At 34.2% G+C, this 27,989-nt stretch overlaps 2 protein-coding genes across 2 annotated transcripts in view; both read right to left on the bottom strand.

The window, feature by feature from the left end:
- Positions 1-23,796, bottom strand: part of LOC120631343 (protein sprint) — a 283,580-nt gene extending 259,784 nt beyond the window's left edge. Inside the window, exon 1 of the mRNA XM_039900843.1 lies at positions 23,527-23,796. The gene's annotated coding sequence lies outside the window, so the exon portion shown is untranslated. The remainder of the gene's footprint in view (positions 1-23,526) is intronic.
- A 1,075-nt stretch (positions 23,797-24,871) lies between these two features.
- On the bottom strand, positions 24,872-27,638 carry LOC120631761. The gene is made up of 4 exons (XM_039901439.1): positions 27,501-27,638; positions 26,442-26,559; positions 25,047-25,132; positions 24,872-24,928 (listed from the first exon to the last, which is right to left on the bottom strand). Exons 1-4 carry the CDS (start codon positions 27,636-27,638, stop codon positions 24,872-24,874), a joined length of 399 nt encoding a protein of 132 aa, XP_039757373.1.
- Between the last annotated feature and the right edge of the window lie 351 nt (positions 27,639-27,989).

Genomic DNA, 27,989 nt, shown 5'->3' with positions numbered 1-27,989 from the left:
CTATACTCTGCGAAAAGCAGGAGAATCTGTACGGTGTAATTTATAATTTCTTCAATCCTTATACTCCACACCAAACAGATTTTCGGCAATGTACCCTCGACTAATTATTGATTGTAAAGTCAACATCTCCTGGAGATGTTCCGGTCATGGAATTCCGCAAAGTAGCGCCTGCTTATATCCGAACGAATACTATTTGTATCTTGTAGGATTTACTTCCTGTTGCAGGAGTTCCTCTTAGAGATTATGTACTGAAGTTTGGTTTCTGGAGGTGTATCCGTAGCTTTTTACTAATCTAAAACTAAGCAAATTACCGCTTAACACTCAACCCATCCCAAGTCAGGTCTCTACCTGACTACCATCTCTAACCAACCTACTAATTCTTAGAGGAGACCCGACTTGGGCGGAAATAGTATGATACCCACAACCGGTTTATTACACGACTTGGGTTGATTATAAACAAAAGTAAATAATATATAGGTAAATTAAGACCTCCGACTTCCAATATAGTGTACACTGTACATTCTATTATTCAAGCCCTTTCATTTGATACTCATATCGAGAGAGTGGTGAAAAAATGTAACTTACCATTTTGTTGTGGATTTTAAATATCTCATAGTGTATTCTGCTAGTCCAGCCCTTTCATGTCATACCCGTTTATTGAGGGAGTTATAAAATATCGGTGGATCCGTTCGGAAAATACGATGCCACAGACAGACACATAGATACGTCAGACTAATAACAGGCCGTCTTTTTCCGTCGGCAGTTAAAAATAAAACAAAGAAAGAGGCATACTAACTTTCGCATTTATATTATTCGTGTGACTGTAACATTTTAGCTGCCCCGACACAACCAAACGAGCGGTACGCAGCTCGGATTATAGGATTGTTGGGTCGTTTTGTACCCGCAATTTATTTGATTTGGTCCATCTCTGTTGCTATATTTACCGTTAATCAACTGGTTTCAAGCAATTTGTGTACGTATACATTTTAATTGTCAATGCGTTTTATTCAAATCAAAATTGGATTAAAACGACCATTGGCAACTATAAGCTTTGTGGCTTATGAATACATTATTGAATTAACATAAAATTAATATCTACATTTAATATGATACTGAATGCGTTTTTAGCTTCGATTCTCTTGGTGGGGCCATAAATTGCTAGGTATTAGGTTTTTTCTTACAGCAAATTCTATTAGCTAATTACTAGGGGCTGGTACTAATACCAGCCCCTAGTTAGGAAATACTCTAGTAAAGTACGGAGAGCCAGTGAAGCCGTCGGTCCCGTTAATGACGTGGGAAAATAACCTTATAAGCCCACCAACCCACAATAGAGCAGGGTGGTGGGTATAAGCACTAAATCCTTCAATCCTATTAGACAGTAGGAATATGCCCAATATCGTAGGACTTTATAGGGCTAAGAATGACGATGTAATCCATAATTGCAACGCAACGTTATGGTTTCAATCAGTGGCGTGCACAGGGTTTTTGATCAGGGTATGCATAAAGAAGAAAGTCTGTCTGTGTATAGTGACTCTACAACCGGCTCGGAAGGCAGATTCTAACAAGAAGAAGCCGGCAAGAAACTCAGCAGTTGCTCTTTTCCAATAACAACAATTTACATTTTTCATTCCTTGCAGTATAGTTTGTAATATTGTATTCAAATATCTACATACCTCCACATTCATGTTCTATGTACTAAGCGTCTGATTTCAGAGACTGAATATAAAACAATTATAGTCTTATAATCATTAACCATACGCAATAATACACCTTTTATTTGACGGAAGGGTAAAATTAAACAAAGGGCTTCATTAAATTTTATATTTATCACCCTCTTCTTTTTGTAACCAGAGAAATCAGGAAATGAAGGGTGAAATACGTCTGGCAATCATTAATTTACTTCCTTAGATACTATGATATCGTGAAAGACATCGCAAACAATTGAGAAGGTACAACTTATCTAAAAATGGGTATTTCCCAAAAAAAATAACCCTACGTAAAGTGCATGAAGCAATTAATATATTATGTCCCCAAAAAAACTAGTTTATATTGTTATCTAGCCTATTATAGCTCAATCATTTTATAAGTTGTTGTATATATATATATATATATATATACAAAAACTTATAAAATATATCCTACACAACTTATATATATATATGTTTGGTATTTCAGTTTTATTTGTTAGGTATTGCCTAAAGACAATTTTCATGTAAATATTGAAGTTTCCTCATAATGGCCAATGATATTTATATATTTATATTTAATATTAGATATCCTTGGAAATGACCAGTTTATTAAAATTAATGATGTTTTTTTGTTATCAACGGGAAAATAACACTATTTTTTAAAGACTGCACAACGTCGATACTGTACTATGTCGATTGAATAGATTTGAATGTAGTATACCTATAAATAACCCAAAACTTTGTGACACAATATACTTCTGTATCTCTTTCTGGGTCTCAACGTTATGTTAAAAAGTCTATTTGCCATCCTCAAGAGTTAGGGTATCGAATTGGAACTAAGAAAAAGTATAGGAATAAATAAAAAAAAAGGTATGGATAGATAGATCAGTAAGTAAAAACACTTGCGATTGTATGATGTAGAAAGACAGCCCACTCGTTTGTCAGCGACCGTTTCCGAATTACAGAAAACGCAGTCTTTTTTATTAACGCCAATTTCTCGAGCCCCTAACGAGTGTAATTTTTATTCGCCGGCTTTTGGGTTTTGCGACGTGTGTTTTCGTTAGGTTAGATTTATTAGGGAGATGTATTACGGCAGCGTTCATGGCTGTGGATGTACGTGTTAACTGTTAAACTTTTGGTAAATAAAAGTAATTCGTTTTAACCACAGCTGTAAATGAGATAAGTACTTTGGAACGTGTTGCCTAAATGAGACAGCGCAAAATGAATCGTTTTAGTCAAATTCAAATTCAAAATTGCTTTATTCATGTAGGCCTTACATGTCACAGGCACTTATGAAGCGTTCATACATATTTGTTACATAATTGTAAGTGGATGGTGATAACTTCGTTCGCCAACTTAGATCTAAAGCTACGAGGGTTCCAAACGCGCCCTGGTCTAAGAAGAGCCCACAACAAACTTAGCAGGGTAAATTTTTTTTTGTTATCATCATCTTAAGTTATAACAAGCTTTTTTTTAAACTGCAAGTTTGCCATTGGCTTTAATCACAGCTGGTAATTAGTGATGATGCTAGTCTAAGCATAACCTTAAAGAAAGCATGGCAGTTATATTAAACCCGCCAGCATCGTACCCGAACGCTAAATCGTTTAGCAGCATGCCTTTGTCGCTAGGGTGGTCACTAGAGAAAATTCAGAATTAGTAAATTCTCAAATTGCCCCTGCCTGAATTGCGTCAGAAAGGTCGCCAAAGCTTTTTATCTGATAGGTAGCTTCTGTCGGCTGTGGCTAGTTACCACATTACCAAGATGTGCTACCATGCGATTAAGCGTTCCGGCACTATGCGATGTCGCAAAAACCCCATTAAGGGTATGCGTTTAATATTACTGCCATAAGCCTAACAGGTTAGCCTGTTACCATCTTAGACTGCATTATCATTTAAAAGGCAAGATTGCTGCCAAAAGCTAACTTGTACAAACTAAACAAAGTATTATGCAAGTTAAAAGGGATGTGTGTGACAGATTTTACCTTTCCTTGCTTTAATGGTCATTATCACTTACACCTTAGCATGATCGCTTCCTTTTTTTTTGGCATGGTGGAAAAGCTTCGCTACCTGAGAATTTTAGTAAAAAAGTCAAACTTTATTACTAAAATTGACAGGCAATCATGTATTTATCAGGGTGGTCGATTAAAGCGCTATAGATCGCTGAGATGATCTTTAAATCTTCCATCTATGTGATGATGATTATGAATATCAAACTTAGATATTAAGATTTATTGAACTTGGTTAAAGCAGTAATGTTTTTAAATCTGGTCTATATATTTTTCTTTTTAATTCATTGATGTAGGATAAAATACTTAACTCCAAAGTGGTCCACTGGGACAGTGAATAGCCTGATGATGTTAAATACAGTAAATTTCGTCGTATCTCTTTATCAAAATAAGCTAGGAAATACTATAGTTTAAAACTACCAACACTTTATTTATTATTTAAAAATAAAAAGTTGCAGTACCCTGTAAAAATAAAAGCACCATTTCGTTACAGTCTTCAAATTATCTACCCCAAATACTTATTTCATTATTGTAGACCTCAGTCGAATTTTCGTACCGAAATTCTCTAACGTCTTCAAAAAGCTTTCGCTTCAATATAAAAATTCTATTCCACTAATAAAAGTACTCCTTCCATTTCGAAAAATTCATAAGCGACGTCGCCTTAAAGTCACCCCACATTCAGCATTCTATTTTGAGTCCCCATACGTCTGCACATTTGCACCCTTCGCATATTCAGCTGCATTAACAGGGTACACCGCATTTTTCATACGTCACTTTCATGTCTCGTGTCGACAGGGTTCACTCAGAGCAAACGCACGCCAAAGACTGTCCTTCCGTCATATTAAAATAAGGGTAAATAAATAATTAAACTTTTGGTAACTGGAACTTGATATGTGACAGATATTTCATTACATTAATAAGCAATTTAACAAAAGCAATGCTAATAATTCTAATTTAATTAATAAATATTTTTAAAGAAATAATTAATATTCTATTTGACTCACAGCTAATGCTCATGGCGTATTCTGATATGAATACGGGTGCATTTTCAATACACTTCAGTCTTATAAGAGACTCAGACGGACGGCAAAGATATCTTATTGTGTCACAGTCGTTATCATGTGCGAGGAATTGAAGCTCGAGGATGTATGAAAATCCGACAATATTAAGGATTTATCATTCCTTTAAACATATCATAGAATAGTCCTATTATAGTATAAAGGACTACGTAATCGATAAAAAAGCTTTGGTGTAAATTATTGCTCTAACCTGGTTGCTCTTCTAATAATTTAAAATGACATTGTTAGATGGTAATAACAAAAAAAAACACCCGGCTAAGTTTGTTGTGGGCTTCTTTTTAGACCAGGACGCGTTTGGAGCTTTAGTTTTAAGTTTACGAATGTGGTTATCGCCATCATCTCACTACCGTGTAATTCTTATGTACGCATCAAAAGTGCCACCCATGGGCCTACTTGAATAAAGATATTTTTGACTTTGAAACTTTGACTTTATTTGACGTAGTCTTATACGTGTTTCGTCCAAAGAGTAACCAAACGTCGTTTGTAACTAACAAATTTATTGCACTAGCAATAAATCTATAAAGTGTTTCTTATTTGTGTGTCTCAGGTTTAATAGCCTGTGTTTATTTTTTATCCTTTCATAAAAATAATGCATAAGCGAAATGGATCGTTAATCAAACATTCCTCGCGTCTGATGTCCATCTGCTATAGTTTATTTTATTTTTTTATTAAGTTTCGGGGATTTTTTTAAATTTTAATTTCTAGTTATATGACTATGTATGATGTTTTCATGACTAAGCCCGCTTTTTTAGCTAATTACGTAATGATAGCCATTTTTAACTCTGTGTGCTACTGTTGTGACACAAACAACTGCATCAAAAAGCCGCCCATTTTGATACAGCTGTCAAATTTATAATTGGATCTTTTCAATACTGAATTAGATAAAACGTACCTTTACACTTCACAAGGCAGCCCTAGATATTTTTTTCGACACAGTCACGCGATGGCGCGATTAATGACTCAACCACTAACTCATTATCCTCTTATCAGATTTGCGCTGGTTAAGAGGTTACTCAGTAATTGGTTCTTCTTAACATGTTCCATTTTACGCCGGCAAAGTCTACTTTTCTAAACCCCTAGGTGAAAATGTAGACAGAAGTAACATGTAAATGCAGTGGTACATCACGCATCTAACTTTTCGTTTTCTTATGTACGTTTTTTATTTACAAATCCGCACTTGCATTTTGCCAGCATGGTGAACTACGGCCAAACCTCATCTCATTCTGAGAGAAAACCCGTCCCTTGTAGTCGAAGTGGGCCGGTGATATATTAATAATGAGGACGATGGTAAATTTACATTAATTTCATCTCACACAAGATAGAAAAATTGATGTTGAAAAAGAACAACTTCTGACTTTCTTACCGGCATCTTCTCGGTGGAATCTACCTTCCGAACCGGTGGTAGAATCACTACAAATAGACCGACAGATTTGCCTCCTTGATATAAATGTTGATTGAAGGCTATCTTGGCATCGACTTAAATATAATAAAACAATATAGTAAGTATAAAATTGCAATAGGTTAACAATTGCCTATTACTCGCTATGACTACTTTAGTCGTAGAATCGCAATACCCATTTGAACCGTGTGTGCGTTGTCTCTAAATACCGTCGTGTATCAGCCCGAGATGCATTTGAAGTGCTTGAGTACTCGAGTGTTTGAAATAAATTTCGAAATTTCAAGCATGATGTCAAAAAATCACAGACCATTTTAGACACAGTTCAGAACTGTTTCAATAAATAAATAAAAATGTTTCAATAAACAACTAATAGCCATGTTTGCCTGGTCACCCTGTCGACCAAGACGTGCCGCGAAGCCATTTTTCGGTATGATGCCACGTAGAAACCAATTAGGGGTATGTATAACTGCCATACCCCAGTTGGCTTGATATTAACATTAGGTTATATTGCAGTCAAGGGCTTGCTAATTAAAAACACTTCTTTTACACAAATTTCTCAACACGTTCAGGGAGAAGTTAAAATACTAATTCTTAAACTAAAATGACAGAATATATAATAGTGCTATCCTCTTGTCTAAAAGAAAGTGCTAACTGTCGCTTCATAAAAAAAGTAGCATAGTAAGAAGAAGAAGTATCACTAACTGAATCAATAGGCGCGTCACTTAAGATAAGTTTCGTGATAATAGTAGTTTAGAGTTTTGTACAATAGAATTAGCAAGAAAAAAAATAGATAAAAATAATCATGCAATCTAATGTTGTAGCGTGCTAATCTACCAGGTTGGAAAGTCATTTTAAACCTATACCTTACCAATACCTTTATGGTTTCTACACAGCATCGTACCTGAACGCTAAATTGCTTTGGTGGACCACGGCTGGAGTCTCCCGCCAGAACAGAGAAAATTCAGAAACTATAAATGTATCAAAAGCCCTTGCCGGGAATCGAACTAGCACCCACCACTGCGCCAGGGAGGTCGTAAGAATTTAAGAGATAAGTGTAGAATAGAATTTACACCATTATACTCGTTCCTATTTTAAGTATCAAAGCGCTATTCAAGCAATTCACAGTTACAATACCGCAATATTCAGGTCTATCACACTGTATTGTTCAGCCATTCCCGGTCGCGTCTAGGTACTTTTTCATAAATTCCTTAGGAAACTACTAATTTACAGGAATGAAAATTTGTCACTTTTATAATCGTGGATGCGAGCTAGGTGACGTTTTTGTAAAGAATGGTTTATTAAGCTTACAAAAAAATTAAGTACAAAAAGGGTCTTTGTTGGTAATAAAAAATTGAGTTGTTAAGTTAGTACCCACGACTCTACTTTGAACTTTAATTTAAAACCAAACTTGTGAATTAAAGAACAAATAAATGATTTTGGTATTATATTTTCGATTCTGTTATTTAAATATTTCTACGTAATGAAGAAGGTCTGACCTATAAGTTTTAACCTACAAATGCAGATGGAGGAGGTACTCGCAGTTCATTGGTAAATCAACTGTTATACAGTGTTTTGACTAGAAATAACTTTAACTTAGAACACATAAAAAAGACTGAATAAAATGGACTGGAAGTTGATTGGAAATGCAGTCGTATTTACATCAAAAATATATTTAAAAAAACCGCCGACTTTCAATTTTTATTATTCTACTAGTCCAGCCTTTCATTCAGCTTCCTTTTTAGTATATAAATTAATTCTCAAAATTAAGCTTAATTTGCTATAGGTACTCCGCGAAAAGCAGGAGAATCTGTATGGTGTCAACATCTCCTGAGGATGCTCCGGTTTCGGAGCGAAACGTGCGTGGAGTATAAGGATTGAAGAAATTATAAATTACACCACACATATTCTCTTGCTTTTCGCGGAGTATAGCAAATTAAGCTTAATTTTGATAATATATCATGGATTTCCGCAAAGTAACGCCTGTTTCTATCCAATATATATAAATTAAGCCTCTAGCCATGTTTCCGTATACGTTTAATGTATTTATTAAGCACATTAAATGTTCATATTTTGCTATCGTTTTCTCATCAGACTCTATAAAGTTCTTAAACTTGTGTGAAGTGTACCAATTTTCACTTGGCCAGCGTGGTGGACTACGGCCTAAACCCTTCTCATTCGATGAGGAGACCCGTGCCCTGTAGTAGGCTGGTAATGGACTGACAATGATGATGATGATGATTCAAATGGAAAATGATAGAGAAGCAAGTGTCACGTAGCACTTCCTTCTCTATCATTTTCCAGATTCCAGATTTTTGCTAGATTCGATTAGTTAAAGTTTATTAACAAGGACAAAAATACGCTATGTTTGCTAATATCAGCTTAAGCAATGTAAACTCAGTAATTCAAAACCCATCACTCAAGATCTGATATCAAATACAATCTCTAATCGTATTTCTATTGATACTCGATTGCTCGATCTATCCGTCCTGACATCTGCTTTACCTTTAAATGCTCCTTGACGGCCGTAGACGTTGATCGATGCATGCTCTTGGAATCAGATTCAGCGAACACGATTTTGATTTTACAAAGAAACTGAATTATTATCTACAGTTACTGCCATTATTAACTAAGATAGTTTACTCAAGAACATGGAAACTGTCCATGTTCAGATAGGTCGAATAAACTGCTTATGAATTCAATATTTTTTTAAACATTAATTCTAAGAAGAAAATATGAAACTTAACACTAACACACAATTTCACGTAAAACAATCAGAGCAACCTAGTCAGCAGCAATTTTAAATCCCAATTTTTATTGTTTATATTGTTATCCGAAAATTTTGATTCGATTTTTTAGCGTTTTTACCTTTATAATAGAATTTGACCTCATTAAAACACTATCCATAAGATTTAATTTGGTAGTATAATATTATAATTATTATTTAATGACAATGCGTGTCTGAAACACTTTTTTTTTTATAACGTACATTTATTAACTTCCGAAATAGCTTGTATTGTAGCTAGTACTTTGTTCCCGGATGCAGACATTTTAATATCTATAAGCTTTCTGATTACCACCAAATATACATATATACCGCGATAGATGCTAACTGGTGTTATTTTAATATTAATATTTTAAATTGTCCTTTTACGTCCAAAGTAAACCTATAAAATCTATGACCCATATATCTTACAAGATCATTTATTACAACTCCCCACTCTAATTTCTACCTTTTTCCACAAGGTAGCAATTGAAAAGGCATTCGATACTTTTTCCACCTATGGGTAAAGGTTCTACTGAAGAATTTAAGATCGTGAAATAAAGGGGATCGAAAGCGGTCTGAAAATGCGGGTGAACACAGAATATTAAAAAAAAAACATAGAAGAGACAAGAAACAATAACACAAGACAAGACAAACATTTTTTTCTATTTTCCGGCTGTTCTTTCGTTTTTTGAACAAAAAATTCAAAACACTTAAAAGGAAGATACAAAATAGAAAATTTACTAAAAGTAATGAAAGCTATACTTGCTGCACCTATAACTGTCTATTCTTGGACCTGTTACTTTCTTTGTAAAATCCCGGTTAGTACAGACAATCTGTGTGGTTCTCGATTACGACTTCCTCATTTCAAAACTGCTGACTTTTACCTGTGTTACCCGGGATAAAAATTTGCCTGTGTTACTCTCCGTACTTTCAAGTAACTCTATGCCGAAAAGTCAAGTAGCTAAGTAAAAATAAGTCGATTACTAAGAAGTTAGGGTGCAAAATAAGGGCAAACAAACATAATTTCATATTATTAATTTATAATATTAATCCTAAGTACTTACGATACTAAGGATTAGGTAAGATAAGTACTGCAAGCTAAAAGGTGAAAAATTTATTTACAATGAGATATTGGGTTAGGCCACAAATATTATATAGGCCACATTGTAGAAAGAATTATAATGAAAAATTTAAACATGCAAATATTTTGGTTATAATCCCCTTTAGACTCATATAAACAATACAAATCTCTATGTGCTTGATCTACGAGTATCTTATTTGTCTCAAAATCAATTCAAGTAAAATGCCATATAAAGGTACTTTATATCCTTGTAAAGAGAATTTTATTGGGGCTTCTTGATATATCGTGGACCGTGGCGGCAATCGTAAATCTGTGTGTTAAATAAATAATTTAAACTAATAAAGTCAGGGAACTGTTCGTCTCGAATCCGATCCCTATTTTATTCCATTTGGATTATAAATTTAAACAATTAATAAGATTGATGTTTGCTCAAACGACTTTCACATTAACATATTTTGTTTGAAAGTCTTAGATAATAAAAAATAAATAAATATACTACGACAATACACCATCGCCATCTTGCCGCAAAGTATGCTTGTAGTAGCTTGTGTTATGGGTACTAAGATGACTGATAAATATATTTATGAATAATATACATAAATACTTTTAACATACAGACAAACACCCAGACACTGATAAACATTTATGTTCATCACACAGACATTTTCCACTTGTGGGAATCGAACCCATCCACCATGCCATGGACTCAGAAAGCAGGGTCGCTGCCCACTACGAAAGTCAGCCGTCAAATAATGATTTTCTTATACATATTCTCGAAAATATTTCACCACCCGAAAATGTGTGGGTATCTCACAGTAATATGTAGGTAATTATAAATATCAATACTTTATGATTATTCTAAACTGATTTTTCCTTGAAGAAGTATGATTCTCTGATGACAATTTAGTTCTATGATAATAAAACGAAAAGTGAGTTTTATCACTATTTACTCTTTCTAACTACTACCCTTTTCTAAGATTTAGCTAGTATCTGTTGTCAATCTTTTAACTAAATTGGCAAATCCAAAAGTAGTGTCGTCCTTTTCATTACATTCTTTGTAGAAAAAGATAGCCTAAAGGCTAAACTTAGCTTGCCATTTCAAGTTATGAACGATGAATTAAGATGTGTAATGCGAATAATTGCCATCGATGCATAATTAGCACTATCCTATAGGATTTAATTGAAAAACTAGTTTTTTAGTAATCCAATACAAATAATTCATACTGCAAATTCCACAAAAATATACTCTTAAACTTTTCTGTTTGTTGCACTACATGTTAGCCCTTGACTGCAATCTCACCTGATGGTAAGTAATTATGCAGTCTAAGATACTACCATTTTAACGAGCTAGCCTGTTAGGGAGTATGGTAGACATCGGTTTCTACATGACATCGCAACGGAACACTAAATCGCTTAGCGTCTCACTCGCCTTTATCTGTGGGGTGATAACTAGCCAGCCTCCCACCAGACCAGAGAAGAGAAAATTCAGAAATAATAAATTCCCAAACTGCCCCTATCGGTAAACGAACCCGGGACCTCCTACTTAGATTCACAGCGCTCACCGTTGCGCCAGGGAGGTCGCCAATTCTATAAAAACAATCAACATTCTTGCACACAGCAATAATTATAGACAATAAACTAACACGCATAAAACACATACATACATTATGCAGTACGGAAATGCGCTACTTTCTTTGCTTTCGCATTAGCAAAAATCGGAATTATATTCAAGTGGAACCGGCGGTAACATAAGAAAAGATCTTGTATTACCACTATTGCATTTTCCCCTTGTTATTTCGAATTCAATTCGACTGTAATTTAATCTATAAAGCAATTCTACAAATAGGTAAGCTAATGTGCGTACACCGTGTAACAATTTGCAATATCGTGACCATCGTTATGATTAGGGACAATGAAAAGACTGCGCAATGCAGTCAACAGGGCGTAACTCCATCTTGGAGTCCATTGTTTCACCGCCTCTCAAATTGTCATCCATTCCGCCCCTCTTCAAAACGCATTTTTTATAAAGTATACCGTTTCATCCTTTACTCTTTTAATGTAACATGAGATCTATGCGACATTTCATGTGCTTAAGTGTTTTTGTTTGAAACGTCTGTTTACATTATGCGGATGCATTATTTTAGGTATTTTCAACATGCCTTTGTGTTATATGGAATTCTTCTATCAAGAACAAGACACGGAGTATGTTATCCTATTACGAATTCAAATTTGAACGAGCACATCAGAGAATTTGCCCCTAAAGAAGATAATATTGTAAGTAGCACAATTTTGCCTTAATGAATATCATATTTTTTCTTAAGATTACTTATCTAGTTTTTAATTATAATAACTCAGAACAAAAAATTATATAATCTAAATAATTATGTCAATAAATATAACCTCAACTAAACTATGTAAAACTAAATAAAATCTTAAACGTCTTCGAAACCACCGCAGCATTGCCCCTTTGGATGGCCAAACCAATTCGTTGGTCAAGGTAATTGCCCGCTCTAGGATCACCGGTAGACTCGACAACCCTTTTCGATAATTCTTTTCTAGTGATGTAATAATATCAACTTTCATCTCGGGTCAGTATTGAAATTTAAAAGTGTTACCTTTTAGGAGCCTTTAGAGTAGAGAGAGTTGTAGTATGGACTCCCCTCCCCACACTGCTTTAATGCTAAATATATATATATTTTTTTTATTTTTTTTATTTATTGCAAGTAACTAATAGTTATACATTTAACCCACTTACAGCCAAGGTTATACAAATTAATTTATATACACGTAAAATTATTACTTAAAAATAATAATTGGCCGTATGTTGGGTGAATATTTGACTCCTAACTAGAAAATAGTATCCAGGACCGACGGTTTAAGGTCCTCTCAAAAGATTCACGAAAATTGCCTAATTAACTGGACAGTAAAACCCAATCACTAACAATGTTTAACCTGGCCCGAGAATAATACCGTTTGACCTGTCAAATATATCTAACTATTAAACCAAAAAGATAATTTGAAGGGTATGAAAACCTGCCCTTCCATCTTAGATTGCATCGGCATTAACTATAAATAAAGATGGCAGTAAAGTCCTAATTTGCCTTCATATAAAAAAATTAACGACACGACTTTCTATTGCAGAATTCTACAAATGTTAAAACACTGCAGAAGGAAGATCCAAAGCGGTATAATGATTTAGTTTCATTTCAACCGATACATTTCAAGGTAAATTAAGTGCTGTATCATATAGGGGTGGTTGGTCTATAGTCAGATAACAGGCTTGAGGAATTTTGACAAACCTATACATTAGCTGGCAAGCTGTGAAACACGAAATATATTTCTCAGTGGATGACTATTTGGAAATATTTAAGCCTAAATTTGTTCTAGCTGTTGCCTACAACTTTGTCCAATTTTGTGTTGGTTTTTCAAATCTCGCGTGAACCGCATGTTTTCCCGGGCCTAAAAGACCTTAATCCGTATCCAGGGTGCAAGCTACCTCTATGCAAAATTTTATAAAGATCTCTGGAACTGTTGATCTGATTAGAAGTAATAAATAAACAAAATTAAGTTATATTCAATGTTTGAGAATGTTGGATGGGTGAATGGCGCTACTCAATTTTATTCTATAGTTACAAGTATAATATGACAAACAGTCCGGTAACTAACGATACGTTGGGTAAATTAATAATAAAAGAAATATGAAATTATTGAATAATTTAAGAAAAATTTAAGAAGTACAGGAAAAACACCCCTTTTTTAAATTATCAAACCATTAAAAAAGAGGCTAAGCGGGTGTTGAAAATGTGTGTGTATATCCATTAACCTCATTAGGAAATTAAAAATTAACAAGCAGGTAAAATGGGACGCAATATAGTAGTTTAAAATGAATAACTTGTTTGTTAGTCCGTTTTGCTTACTACACAGTTCACCCACTATAATTCTGACCTTCGCATTTAACGGTAAGCTTAAAACTTGACTGCTAATATTATAGAACACATACAATTCAAAACTTATGAGAAAAAACGAAAAGATACTTAATTGGCTGCTGCCAAATTTGTAGATGCAGAAATTGGAGTTTTAATTTTCTATTACTGGTGTAACAAACTTCAATTTTCAAGTTGCTTAGGTTTACTGTCGACCAGATAAATTAGGGGCTGTCGAAGATAGAAAAACAGAGTCTTTATTTCTTTATTCTACTACGAATGAGAACCGATGATGCCTTGGCCAAGCAGTTTATTGCGCGTCATATAAAGAGATAAAGGAACAGGTTTCAAGTTGTATAATGACACTTTCCCAAATAAGCACACACTCGAATCAACTTACCTATATCCAATTGGAGTAGGTTTGTTTATGTATAACGGAATTTCGTTTAAGACTCCGTCAGAGATGGCGATGAGGGGGTAATAATGATATTATTTATTGAAACAATGATTATTTGGAAAAAACATTGCTGAGTACTACTACCTAATACTATGTTTTCCTAATTTTATAAATGTGTATGTAAGTTTCTTTGTTTGTTAGGCTTTGACACTTTGGAACTTGAAATTTTGTATGTTGGTTCTTTCTTTGAATTGGCCGTCGCTGCCTATGGGAAAGAGTTTCGCAGCTGTATGTCTTAGCTTAGCAAGGCGTGCAAAATATTTCAACCAACGAAGTATAAATTTTAAAATGTTTTATTCATGTAGACCTTATTACAGGCATTTATGAAGCGTACATACATTTAACATGTTACACTAAGTGATGGTGATAACTGCATTCGTTAACTTAAAACTAAAGCTAGGAGGGTTCCAAACGCGCCCTGATCTAAGAAGAGCCCACAACAAACTTAGCCAGGTTTTTTTTTGTTATCACCATCTCACAGTCTAGTTAATGTTGAGCTAAGAAGTAAGAGCAATTCATACCAAAGCCTTCTTGTCATCCTTTTAATCCTTAATATTATAATAGGATTTTTCTATAAGCTTACGTTTTATATAAACTTTGAACTTATTGAGAGACATCTCAAGGATTTCATCTGGTAATTTGTTATGAAAAAGATATACAATTACCCGTTAATGAATTACAAATTTTATGCAGCCTAGTAAACTGCACTACAAGTCTCTTTTACTTCTAATATACCTATCCATATTGATTTACCCGATCATTATGAATTTCTCTTAGGTGTAGGTTGTCAGGTGTTACCTCTCCTACAGGAGTAAAGAACTGATCCTAAGGCATGGAAAGTTAACTTTTAGATAAGGCAAACCCAGATTGATTTGACCTTCAATAACACGAATGAATCCGCGCAAAAAAGCTAGCTAGTACCTACAGTAATTTCGACAGCAGTACTGAGTTGCTAATTTTACGTATATATGTCGCAGACAAAATAATAGAATAGTTTAGTAACACAAATAATAATAATAAAACCAACAAAATAATTAAGTTATCAATAAAATAAAAATAATTAAACGTTACTTAAAATAGTTATAGAAAGTTATAAGTACAATATTCAAAGTAAATTAAAACATATTGTTATTTGATAACAAAATAAAACAATCGTCGATGATGCTGTCGCTGTCACCATTCATGCTTTAATATCTATCGTACATTTATTTAAAATTAAAAAAAAAACATCAGTCGAGTATATATAATTAAATAAGCCATGGTATAGGTAACTTTGAAATGTAGAAATACAGGCTCAGGCTTGCGCTCGAGCTGTGAGAATATATCGCTACTGTGGCCCACATTCTTGATAACTCGCCGGAGCGGAAACGTGAGTCAGTACCGATATAACTTATAACATTATTTTTATTATGAACACCATTAAATGATAAAATAATGTTTGCGGCATAATAAATATTAGCATGTAGGGTCTAGTGGTAGGCTTCGGCCGGTTCTAGCCTACTACCCAACTGACAAAGCCTTGCTTCCAAGACATTTAGCTTTCCGGTACGATGTCTCGTAGAAACGGGTTAGGGATATTGTTTATTATAGCAGCCATACCTCTAAAAGGTTAGCACGCTAACATCTTAGACGGCATCATAACTTACCACAAGGTGAGATTGCATTTTGGCTTAAAGCTCATCGTCATATCAAACTATTACAGGGCACGGATCTTCTACCATAATGAGAAGTTTTTAGGCTGTAGTCCTAGGCTGTAGTTTTTAGGACTTCACACACCTTCGAGAACATTATGCAGAACTCTCGGTTTCCTCACGATGTTTTCCATCGCCGTTGAAGCGAGTGATAAGAAAAGTTATAGGTTCGTGCTGGGATTCAAAATCGAGCCCCCGAAAGTGAAGCCGGAGTCCTAACCACTGTGCTATCATCGCTTCCGCTGTACTTTGTAATTACTATGTAATTATATGTACTTTTAATGTAGCACATATGTAATTTTGCCGTCGAAACTTGGAGTGCATATCTCAAAACCTTTTCCCGTGACGACCTTAGCGTATTACCTGTCTGGGTAAAGGGACCTATACATTTTCCGGTTGCTCTCATTTATTGATTCATACTCTTTATTTGTACACCACTAAAAGTTACGCTTATAAGTAATTAATAAGTTATCCTAACCTTAGGATTTGGAAAAGACAAATAAAACAAAATGTTGAAACATAATTAAAGAATACATACGAATAATTATGAACTGATCATCATTTCATGTTTGTGTTAAGTTATTTCTTTTTTCATTAAATTTTGAAGCACCTTCTAATATTCTTCTTAATCTATACTTACTAACAAATAAGTTTTAAGGGTTGGTTTTTAGTTTGTGTGTTTGATCGTGCCATTGGTTTGCATTTGATAACCCAATTATATTTAATATCACGTAACGACCCTTTAGAGTCGAGCAACTGACAGGCGATGCAACGCCGCGCCGTGGCTCATAGACTGTACCAGGGGAGCAGAATGTATTTGTTCTCTGTAATAAATAATATCTTGTGGAAATATAAAGCAAGTGTAAAACCACCTTTCCGTTATCCAGATATGAGTTCGCTTCTCGGTAATATCTCGTGAATAATGCATACGGGTAAAAAAAGTTCATCCGACTTGACTCACTTTTCCATAGTTGGAATAAAAGAATGTTTATCGTTTTATTCTTAGATTGAATGTTCTATTCTATCTTACACTTGTAACTACTGCACCAGTTTTGTTTTTATCGGTCGCACATTTCTGCTTGACTTCGATCTCACGTGTATCGTGACGAGAATGATGGCAGGTGATTATAATAATGTTATACAGTCTGGATACAGACGAATAAAATGTATTCTAGTTTTGTAAGTAATAATACATCAGGGGCCTTTTTAATAAATAGAATCTTACAAAATACCTAGGTATGTCAGAGATATGATACTGGTTGCCTATTTCGAGGTTATACCACATTTATTGATAAGTAGAAGTTCTTAAATCATCTTTGGAACCACTACGTCCATCATCATCATCATCATCATCATCATCATCATATGAACCCATTACCGGTCCACTGCAGGGCACGGTTCTCGTACTACAGTGAGAACTGTTTAGGCCGTAGTCCACCACGCTGTTCTAGTGTGGATTGGTGGACTTCACACTCCTTTGAGAACACTATGGAGAACAGTTATGCAGATTTCCTCACGCTGTTCTTCTTCACCCTTGAAGCTTGGTTACAATTACGACCCAGTTACGTTTTTAATGTTGAAGAAAAAGCCAGAATAGCTGCTCATACATTTATTGCACTTAAAAACAACCTTAGATCTAAGTTTCTATAAAAGGTACCTATATCAAAGGCATAATTTCAAAACAATGTTTTTGTATTCTATGCCCGAACGTTAAGTTGACAGTGCCTTGAGCACAGTACACAGTTTGTTTAACAAATACGCTCTAGTATAGTTCCGTTAGAGCTTTTGTCTCGTTTAATTCTATGTGATCCAATTGAGAAGGTTCAATCGGAAAAGAAACATTCAAGAGCCGTGTGAAAAGAGGGCAGCGACCAACTGATCGCCATCGAAGCGTGCCTGGACGATGCTATGCAACGTACTTAATTAGATTAAACTATTTCACTGAGGACAAAATCTCGATAGGATTACACTGATATTATAAATGCGTACGCGTATATGTTTGTTTGTCTCTTATGCTTTGCTCAACCGTTGAAACGATCTTGTTAATTTTTTTAGAGCAATCGGGAACCGTTTACGCGGGATTTTTACGAACAACATTTATCTTATGCATTATTTTCTACAGCTTTTTAGCCTGGTAAAAGAAACACAACAGATTCAGAGGAAAACAAACGTCATGATCAACAGCAAGGCCAACATAATGTCGACATTATTAGGACTCGTTTGTGTACAAAATAAACCATTTTGTACAGGTTTTTAATTAAAAGTTTAGAGTGGTAAAAGCGGCCTTTGAATTTTTTGAGTAACTCTATATACTCGTATACACTTTATTATGTAATGAAACTAGTTTTTTTTTTAAGATCGTTACTAAGCCTTTTTTAGATGTAATCCGCCGCCGCTGTATTATTATTTATTATATAGAAAGGAATTATAATAACTAACGTATAGATTGACTTTTATTGAAGGTTGAACCTCGTAGGCAATAACGGAAACTGGATATCAAAATACCCAAACTATTAATCGAAAGCAGCGTCTATCATATCTGTCTGGTTTCCAAATGAATATGATATTTAGAATGCACTTTTAAGAAACTGCTTATTAATTATATACTTGAGTTGATAAGGTAAAATAAAACGTCTTTATTCATCGCTCAATCTTAATCAGGTAATCTTCAGGTTCAAAATTTTGACCATTGCTTGATACCTGTCGACTCTGCGAAATGAGTTAGACTGTCTGGGGACTGAAAACTTACCCTTAAATGGGAACATTATATTCGAGAATATAGTAACGCTTTTGAATGAACGGTGACGACGATTGGCACGTACCTAACTTACAGAATTATTTTTTCAAAAGATTTGCTAAATTTACGGAACTGTTACTAAAACTATATGATATTTCAGCTAATGGAGGGCATGTGACAGACAATCACGAACCATTGCGATCATAACTATCCCTAACTTAATTCTTCCATCGAGGGTTGCCCATGGAGATCGCTTAAAGCGACCAGACCGCTTTTGCGCATTTTTTTTCTTTGCTGTTAAGATATCCATGATGTGATTTGTGCAATAAAGACTTCATCTGTCTATATATCTATCTATCTTTTTTTAACATGAATGTTATTCAGTGTCTGGGTGTTTATCTGTATATTATAAGTATTTATGTATATTATATTCATAAAAAAATAGCCATCAGCTATGTTAGTACCCATAACACAAGCTACGCTTACTTTTGGGGCTAGATGGCGATGTGTGTATTGTCGTAGTATATTTATTATTATTATTTAGGAAAGGTAATCTTACTTGAAATAAAAAGTTCGCCTACTTTTAATTGTTGATAGCATATAAATTATTAATAAAACTTTTACTATTTCTACTTTTAGGATGTTCCCGATAACAAACAGTCCAGCTCAAGCTATGGCCGAGGATTTATTAGCAGAGACCATCCAGGTATTTAGCTATAAATTATATTATAACCCAAATTCGTTTTACATGTAAAGCTTTCTTTTTAAACATTATTGGATTCTTATTTACCTAACCACTATACGCTTAAAAACTTGATGTATCTAGGGACTTAAATCAGTGAATAAGTGAACAACAATCTTTATATGAGTAGTAACTGTGTTATGTATGTATCTACTCTATGTTAATTCCTGTGGTTAATTCAACTACCTACGCTAAGGGAAACTAAAGATTTCTAATTTCATTCAAATTATAATTATCAATGATATAAAATGAAGATTTTACTGCTTTGTCGGTTTGTCCATTCCGCTGATTATCGACAGCTGCTTTATAACGCTCCTAATTATAAACTAACAAGCAGCCGCTTCAATTACCGTGTTAAATATATTATCCCTTATAACAAGTGTTCTCTATGCATCAAAAGAGACATAAAGAAATCCAATAAGTAATAAAAATGTACCAAAAATGACTTAATGGCAAGAAGTTTTATGCGAATTTGGGGTTAAGAGCTGGTTTTTTCAGCTCATATCGATACGATCAAACAATTAGCAAACATTTGATAAAAACAATATCAAGCTAAATTTTACTTTATTACTTATCTATGTAATTGAGTATTATGCAAGTTTATAATAGCATAAATATACATCATATATATCTATTATAGTATATATAAATTTATATCGGTATTTGTGTAGTTAATATGTAAATGTAGTATGTATGTTCATGTAAGTTTATTTTATTTTTTGTAACATACTTTATGTACCATCCACTTTCCACTTTTATCGGCTTCGTACGCTCAGGTTGCCTTTAAAAGATCACTTTTAGTGATAAGGCCGCCTTTGCACCCTAGCACTAAGTACTTTTACTGTTTTCCTTGTATTTTTCCTATTGTGTTGTGTTGCAATTACGTTTTTCTATTCTATTCTATTCTAAATTTGGTATACTCCGCGAAAAGCAGGAGAATCTGTACGGTGTTATTTATAATTACTTCAATCTTTGTATTCCACACCAAACAGATCTTCGGCAATGTACACTATACGCACGATTCGCTCGGTCACCGGAGCATTCTCAGGAGATATTGACTTTACAGTGAACAATTGTTAAAAAACACTATAAAGTCATCTCGCATATTGAGCTTAATTTTTGTTGTAGGTATATCATGGCAAAGTAACCCCTTCTTCCATCCAAATCTATTAATTCTAAGATTAAAAATTTCAATTTTTTAGTATGCATATTGCTAGAGATAATATTATTATCATAGTTATACCACTTGTTTGTTTAATCTAGACACGGGTAGGTATAGATAAAATTTCTAACTTAGAGGCTGACGGGACATTGCAACATGAATCAAATTTCAATGCTGCATAAGAAATTGCTTATTTGGCCTAGTAGTTAGCAAGTTTCACGAGATCCTAAGTTCAATTCGCGGATCCGGCCAGTAATTGTTAGAAAATGGGTTTTTTGTGGCAAGAAATTCTTAGTGAATAGATGTTCACCTCCGTGCCCCGGACTTTGCGGGCTTATTATCAGTGACATGGAATAAGCATATTATGATCATTTAACCCTCCACGCTGATCGTAACTTAAGTGAGTTATTCAGTGATAGACAGTGTTTAAATCTTCCATGTCACGCACATGAAAGATTTATATAAAAAAGGTCGTAGAATTTTGCGAATTGGATCAAACTAACGTAATTAAATTAACTTTTTTTGTGATTAAGGATAAATTTGAAATCAAGAAACTCAGCAGACAACTACTCAAGTGTTCCAAATATGACTAATATTTCCATTCTCTTTGAACTCAACAAAGCATGTGCTACAAATACCACAATAGTATGACGGTACTTTTTGAACCGACGACGGACAGATAAACAGCTTATAAACATCCGGACACAAGTAATGTTGAATAAATGGAAAAAAATATCCTGACCATATAACAATCAGTTAAACAGTACAGTTAAATGCACCACCTACCTCTCTTCTTGAGCTGTTTTTAACGCCTTTGGTTGCCTGGAAGAGATCGCTATGTAGCGATAATGCCGCCAAATTGTATACCTTTTGTTAAATTTTTACTGTTAATTTGTTATGTTTATGTGGTGTACAATAAAAGTGTATTCATTCATTCATTCATTCAACAATCGTTTACTCATGTTGGCTTGGTGTATGTAGATGAATTCTGGTTAACCATGTAAACGTGGTGTTATTAAAAAATTACAGGCTTTGCCCTACAAGACTACGAGGAATATCCACATATAAACTACGGTTACGACTTCCATTTGCCTGAATCACATCACCACGGCTATGATAATCACGATTTTAATCACCATTATGGGCATTACGGTGGAAACTATCTGGGCCATCATAAACACTACAATCATGTAAGTTATTTTGAGGCTTGAAGAAGATGGAGAAAATCTAAATAAAGGCGTCTTCAAAATTCCAATGCTTATTATTCAAACTAATGTTGCTTTTTAAAGTCAATTTACTTTGCTCAGACAGTATGGAATGAGGAGAAATAATATATCCTTAAAAGTATCTACTAATAATAAACAATATCCATAATGTTCCCTTGGTCAATATACAAACAAAATCACTCAATCTCCTTTATCAATAAGTCGATTTTTGTTCTTTTTGAAGTTTTTTTATTTCATGTTACTTCAGAGGGTAAACATAGAAATACACACTTTAAAAAAGTTCTTATAAATTAAATGTTATTTCTTAACCTAATAGTGACCAAAATATGGTTACTAATACCTGTGTATTAGGTATGATTTGTCGACACACAAATCCCTTAACACCTACAGATATCCCACTCAAACCTTAAGAGGTACTTGCTATGCAAGGGATATTGATCAATAGGTACCTACCTATTGACTGAATTAACTTCGCCCACTTGACAACCCAGTTAATCAGAGTTAGTAAATGATATAGGCTCTTACCTAGATAGGTAAGTATCCATATACTATTCATATACTGAAATCATCGTATAATAAAGCACAAGAGTTTGTTTATTTTTTTGATTGAACGCGCTAATCTATGTGACATCCAGTTGGATTTCAAAAATCTATTTGCATTGCATTGCTTAGCCCATAGTTATAGGGAAGGTTATTTTTTTCAATTTAACCGCAAAGGGCTTAAAGAGACGTAATTTTTTTGAAAAACCTTTATTTTATTTTGTATTTAGGTTTGCATTTAGGTTGTCTACATGCTTTAGGCATTATGAAAAATTCCAACCTCAAAAAGGCTTAATAGAGGATCAAAGTTTTTTAGTTAAAACCGACCAAAATCGAGAAACACATGTTTTAAATATCTATCTCATAAAATAGCTTAATTTAGGAGCCAGGCAAACAAAGTAGCGCTGGCGGACCACTAGTAGTCTATTAAAGTTATATTATTTGCAGGCATTAGCTGCCAAAGCAGTATTGTGGCCAATTGCAGGAATTGCACTGCTCGGCGCCGCAGCCGCTTTGGTTAGCAATCCAATTCTTTTGCAACTAGGAGTTGCGTCCGGAAAACGGCGACGCAGAAACACTGAAGAAATTACCGGCCCCGAATTTAGCACGGAAATTACGGAATGGAGACCACTAATCAAGCGGAATGTCGCTTCCATAAAAACTGGAAACAACAAAAAGTCAAGTAAAACTAAACCTGAGCATAGAAAAGCTAAAATAAATGAATTAAGTACAACACAACGGATAACGTCTAAAAGAAATCCCACAACTGAATCATCGATTAGTTCTTATTCTCCGTTAAGCGAAGAAAGCAATGAATTAGATGAAATTAATTTTGTACCAATACCGATTAAAAGTAAATTTGATTAAATTATGGAAACTAAGCTTGATTACGTGGTTTAATAAAAAATTTATACCAACTTATAGTTTTATATTAATCGAAATTAACTTTTCCCAAAGAAGAGACGTTATTGATACTAAGTAAAATCGTATTGACAAAACTGGATTAGTATTAATAGTTATCGTATACTAACCGGTAGTTCAAGATCGCGATGTTTTTATCACCATAATACACAAACACTGAGGAAAGACAACAATAACTTCACCAACGAACCACAAAATATTTCACTGACATTTTTATTACAACAAAACTATGCAATAAATCATTGTGAAAATGTAAACACTACACGGACCCACTAACACAACAGTTATAAACGTTATATTGACAAAACAAAACTCATGTTTGCTATTGCACGAAACGTCATCAATGAGACCGATTCGATTATAAACGAGTGAAGTTGGAAGTGAAACACGAATGGGCCGATCACAGACACCACTTTGAATGAAGTTGGTCGGCTGACGCCTATTGACCTTTCTCTGTGTGCGTACTTGCTCTTGCGCAGGGTGTAGAAAAACCTGGTTCGATCAATGTGTGAATCATGCGTTAAAGATTCTTGTACTAGTGTGTGTAAGTGGATATTATGAAGATTGTTAATCGGACATTTTCATCTAGAGTAAAGCTGACATAGTATTTACTTTTTCAGACAAAGCTTAGAATAATCAATTATTCTTACCGCGAAAGAATTCAATCTTTAACATCGAGAGGTATTTCTTTACATTTACGGTGTCAAATTAATTTAATAGTAATACAATTGAGAGCCAATTATGGCATTTAATCAGGTGCTTCTTTTCGATGATACAAAATTTTTATTTGTCTATTAATATATATTTTTTCATTTAATATTCAACATAGAGTAATAATCTACAAGGTACAATTACACAGGTAAATACGTACCGAAATATATATATATGTACATAACCGTTTCTAGTTCAGTAAGTGGTAGATACATATCTCCTACTTACGTTATGTTGTAGTACGTATGAATGTATATGTCCACGTTATGTTTAATTTAAGTTTAGAAATAATTGAATACCTACACAAAGTTTGAAAAATATTGTTTAAAAATGTATGACTGCTGCCATCTCTGAGACCTATTTCTAACTAACTTGTTGGAGCTTTGATCATACCATCACTACCAACTGCTACACGAATAAAACAATGAAACGTTCGCGTCACATAGTTTTCGGGGTAGCCAGTAGATGGCGCCGGTAAAAGTTTTAGTGCAGGTTACTCATTTTTTTTAAGGAACTGAGAAAAGATACTTCGGTATATTACCATAAAAATTACAAGTGACTTAAGGATAGCCAAGTAATAAGTTATTTAAAAAATAGGTAGGTAATATTTAATATTTTAACAAAAGTTTGAATTCAACATTATTTATTATTCACACCACAATATTAAAGAAGAGATAAAGCAGAGCACCACAAACTGTCCTTCTTCAAAGTATATTTTACAAGTATCATTATGGGTGTAGTTACTCAAATTTTCAGAACTTCACCTAGTTTTTCTGGCTCGAGTTGCACCTTGAAGCCGAGCTAAAAAAAAGTAAAAAAATCATTTTACAAAAACCTTAATTTGAATTACTAGTAGTGTGATGTACTACTAGGTACTAGTTTGAACTTTAACCAAAACTAAAAGATAGTACTCAGTTACCTTTGGAGCGTTGTTTATCATGCACTTGTACATCAGGGTAGCCCTTTCGCACCCCTTGTCTCCATCACTCACTTTCTCATCGTTAACTATGGACAAAAGCAATAAACAAGAGTGAATACAAAAATTACATATTCATTTATTCCACAACAAGTTAACCCTTGACTGCATTTTTACCTGCTGGTAAGTGATGATGCATCTAAGATGGTAACGAGCTCGCCTGTTAGGACTACCTGCTAACCGTAAAACCCATACCCCTAATCGGTTTCTACGCGACATCGTACCGAAACAATCACTTAGCGGCACGTCTTTGTCGGCAGGGGGTAACAAGCCACGGCCGAAGCCTCCCACCATACCACCAGACAAAAAGCGTTAAGCGTGTTAGTTATAAGAATTAAAATATCCTGAGTTTGATTGCAGTAATTAAGGCCACAAATTGTTAGGCATTGAATTGTCGTACTTACACTAAATTTTCAGGACCAATTTAGTCCAGATTTAGTTGAGGTTTTTTTCGATCCATGAATCACAGCAATGCATGTTAGCCTGCTATCCTGGTAATTATCGCTAATCGTTTCCTTAATGTTGGAGTACTTTACTGAACTCGAATGAGAACATAGAGTTACTGGTGAGTAACTCAATGTTCTCATTCGAGAACTAGCAAATTCCTCAATACTGTACATATCTCCCACTCATAAAGAGAGATTTTTAACCACCACAGTAAGGATGGGCAGGAGATATTTTAACAAAATATTTATCTTCTCCCACAGTTACATCCAATCTCCTAGAGCGGGTGCACGGGAAATAATCTCCAAATAATATAAGTGTAAGAAGTTCTCCAATTTCCTGATACCGGGCTTTGGCAACTGGACTAGTCAATTTTCTCGCTTATCAGTGAATATTTATTTATATTTTTAATAAATAAATAAATAAGTAGGTACGAGTACTACGACAATACACACATCGCCATCTAGCCCCAAAGTAATTCTGAGATATAATTGGCAGATAAAATTTTTGGGCTTGGGCCTAGGCCTGGCCCTTATTTTTGGGTCTAGGCTAGCCATCACTGCTTCAGTGAGGTATTAATAACGCTGATGATGAGGACGACCAATGAACAGTTAATGTGAACTTATTAACAACATACAAAAAGATTGGAAAGAATCCGTGTCCTTTTCTTTAGCACGTTAATAACGACAAAGTTTCTAAGGTTGCCTGGCAGAGAATGCTACTAAGCGATACGGCCGCCTTTTGTATACTACTTCCATTTTTAAGTTTCTGTTTTCTTGTATATATCTTTTACTTAATGTGGTGTACAAATATAGAGTAATAATATAATAAAAGTTTGTCAAAATTAAATATAACTTGGTGTTGACTGCACTTTATAATTGAAATCATGCATACCCTTTATGCAAATATCAGCCAGTTTTTTTCCGTTCTCTAGCCTCTTCTCGTCTCCTTCTTTGCATTCCTCGGCAAACTTATAGCTCGTTTCTATATCAAACTTCCCATCGTCCTTCAGCTACAAGAATCATAAGATTATGGTAACATAGGCACGCTAACCAGTATGAGCCGTTTCTATATTTCAAAATATATTCATATAACTTATTAAAACTTTATAAGAACTAACTACAATATATAATTTAATAGTTCGTTGTAAAATAGCTAATGTAAGTAACTTACCCACGCAAAGTTAATCAAATCAAATAAAAAAACCACATCACCCGGTTTTCAAATATATTTTTATATATTTTTTATGTACTTTTGTACATCTTATATTGTACTTTTAACTCAAATTTTTCTTTTGGACCTGGGTTATATTAAAAATAACGTGCCAGCCCTTTTCGGCAGCACACTGTTACTCATCAAATATTTTTTATCATTAGCAAACGTAATACGTAGTAGATAAGGAACTTAGCACGCTAATGCGCTATGCTTCGAGCTAAAGAAAGGCAGACATTGTTTTAATTTATAAGTAAAAGAAATTTAGAAGGAAGAACTTGTGCACGCCTTGTCGCTTTCTTAGCTGAACCTAACTCCCGGAAACCTGAGAAATAGGATAACAGAGTGCAGAAGGGAGGATCATCATGATTGGCCTGTACGTCTTGAGAGACGATTCAAACACTGTACAAGCGACACTTTTTTGTATCTACATAAGCCATTGCGCGAACGAATATAACGGCTGCAAATATTGCACTTCGGCCCAATATAAATTCGTATAATTTTTTGAGAAAGAACACTAAACCAAGCTTCGTCAAAGATATAGCATTCCTCTTTAAAGAAGGGAGGATAAGCCTTAAGTTTCAATTATAAGCGTTTTTGACTACTTAGTGATATCAAATGACTGTCTTATGTTCATTTCAAAATTTAATCCAATGTTTATTTTATTAGTTTTATCTTTTAGTTTTAGAAGACCTAAGTTCTATCATTCCCAAACCTCAGCCTTGAAAATGAAATACTTACAGTTCCAAAGTGTTTGTAAGCACATGCGAGAACGCATTTAACCTCTGGATTTGTCGGCACTTCCAGCTGCTGCAGTTTTAATAAATCCGCCATACCCACGGACTTGCCTTTTGCACATATCATGAGATACTTTGCCATTCTTACCATTACCTCCTCGTCAGTCATAGCCTACGTTTAACAGAATTTACGGTTACAAATCATATTAACTTAAAACAATACAACACTTATTACACAATGACTTATTTATCCGTTTAAAATTGAAAATTTTGGTGAGAAAGAAAAACAAACCATGTATTTACCATAATAATAGGTCTTTCGGGATAGATAGTATCCTAGAATAGATTTCAGTTTACCAAGTTATGCAACCACATAAAATACAAATAAGTTTAGGAGATTTTTAATCAATATACACTTCTCCCCTTATTAATAAACGTATCAAAACTTCAAAATAATTTTTATCTAACGAAGAATTTTAGTTTTTCGTTTTCT

Source organism: Pararge aegeria, chromosome 18 (genome assembly GCF_905163445.1).
Source record: "Pararge aegeria chromosome 18, ilParAegt1.1, whole genome shotgun sequence".
NCBI lineage: Eukaryota > Metazoa > Arthropoda > Insecta > Lepidoptera > Nymphalidae > Pararge > Pararge aegeria.
Note: the sequence above shows the minus strand (reverse complement) of the source record. Positions and strands in the feature narration are given on the sequence as shown.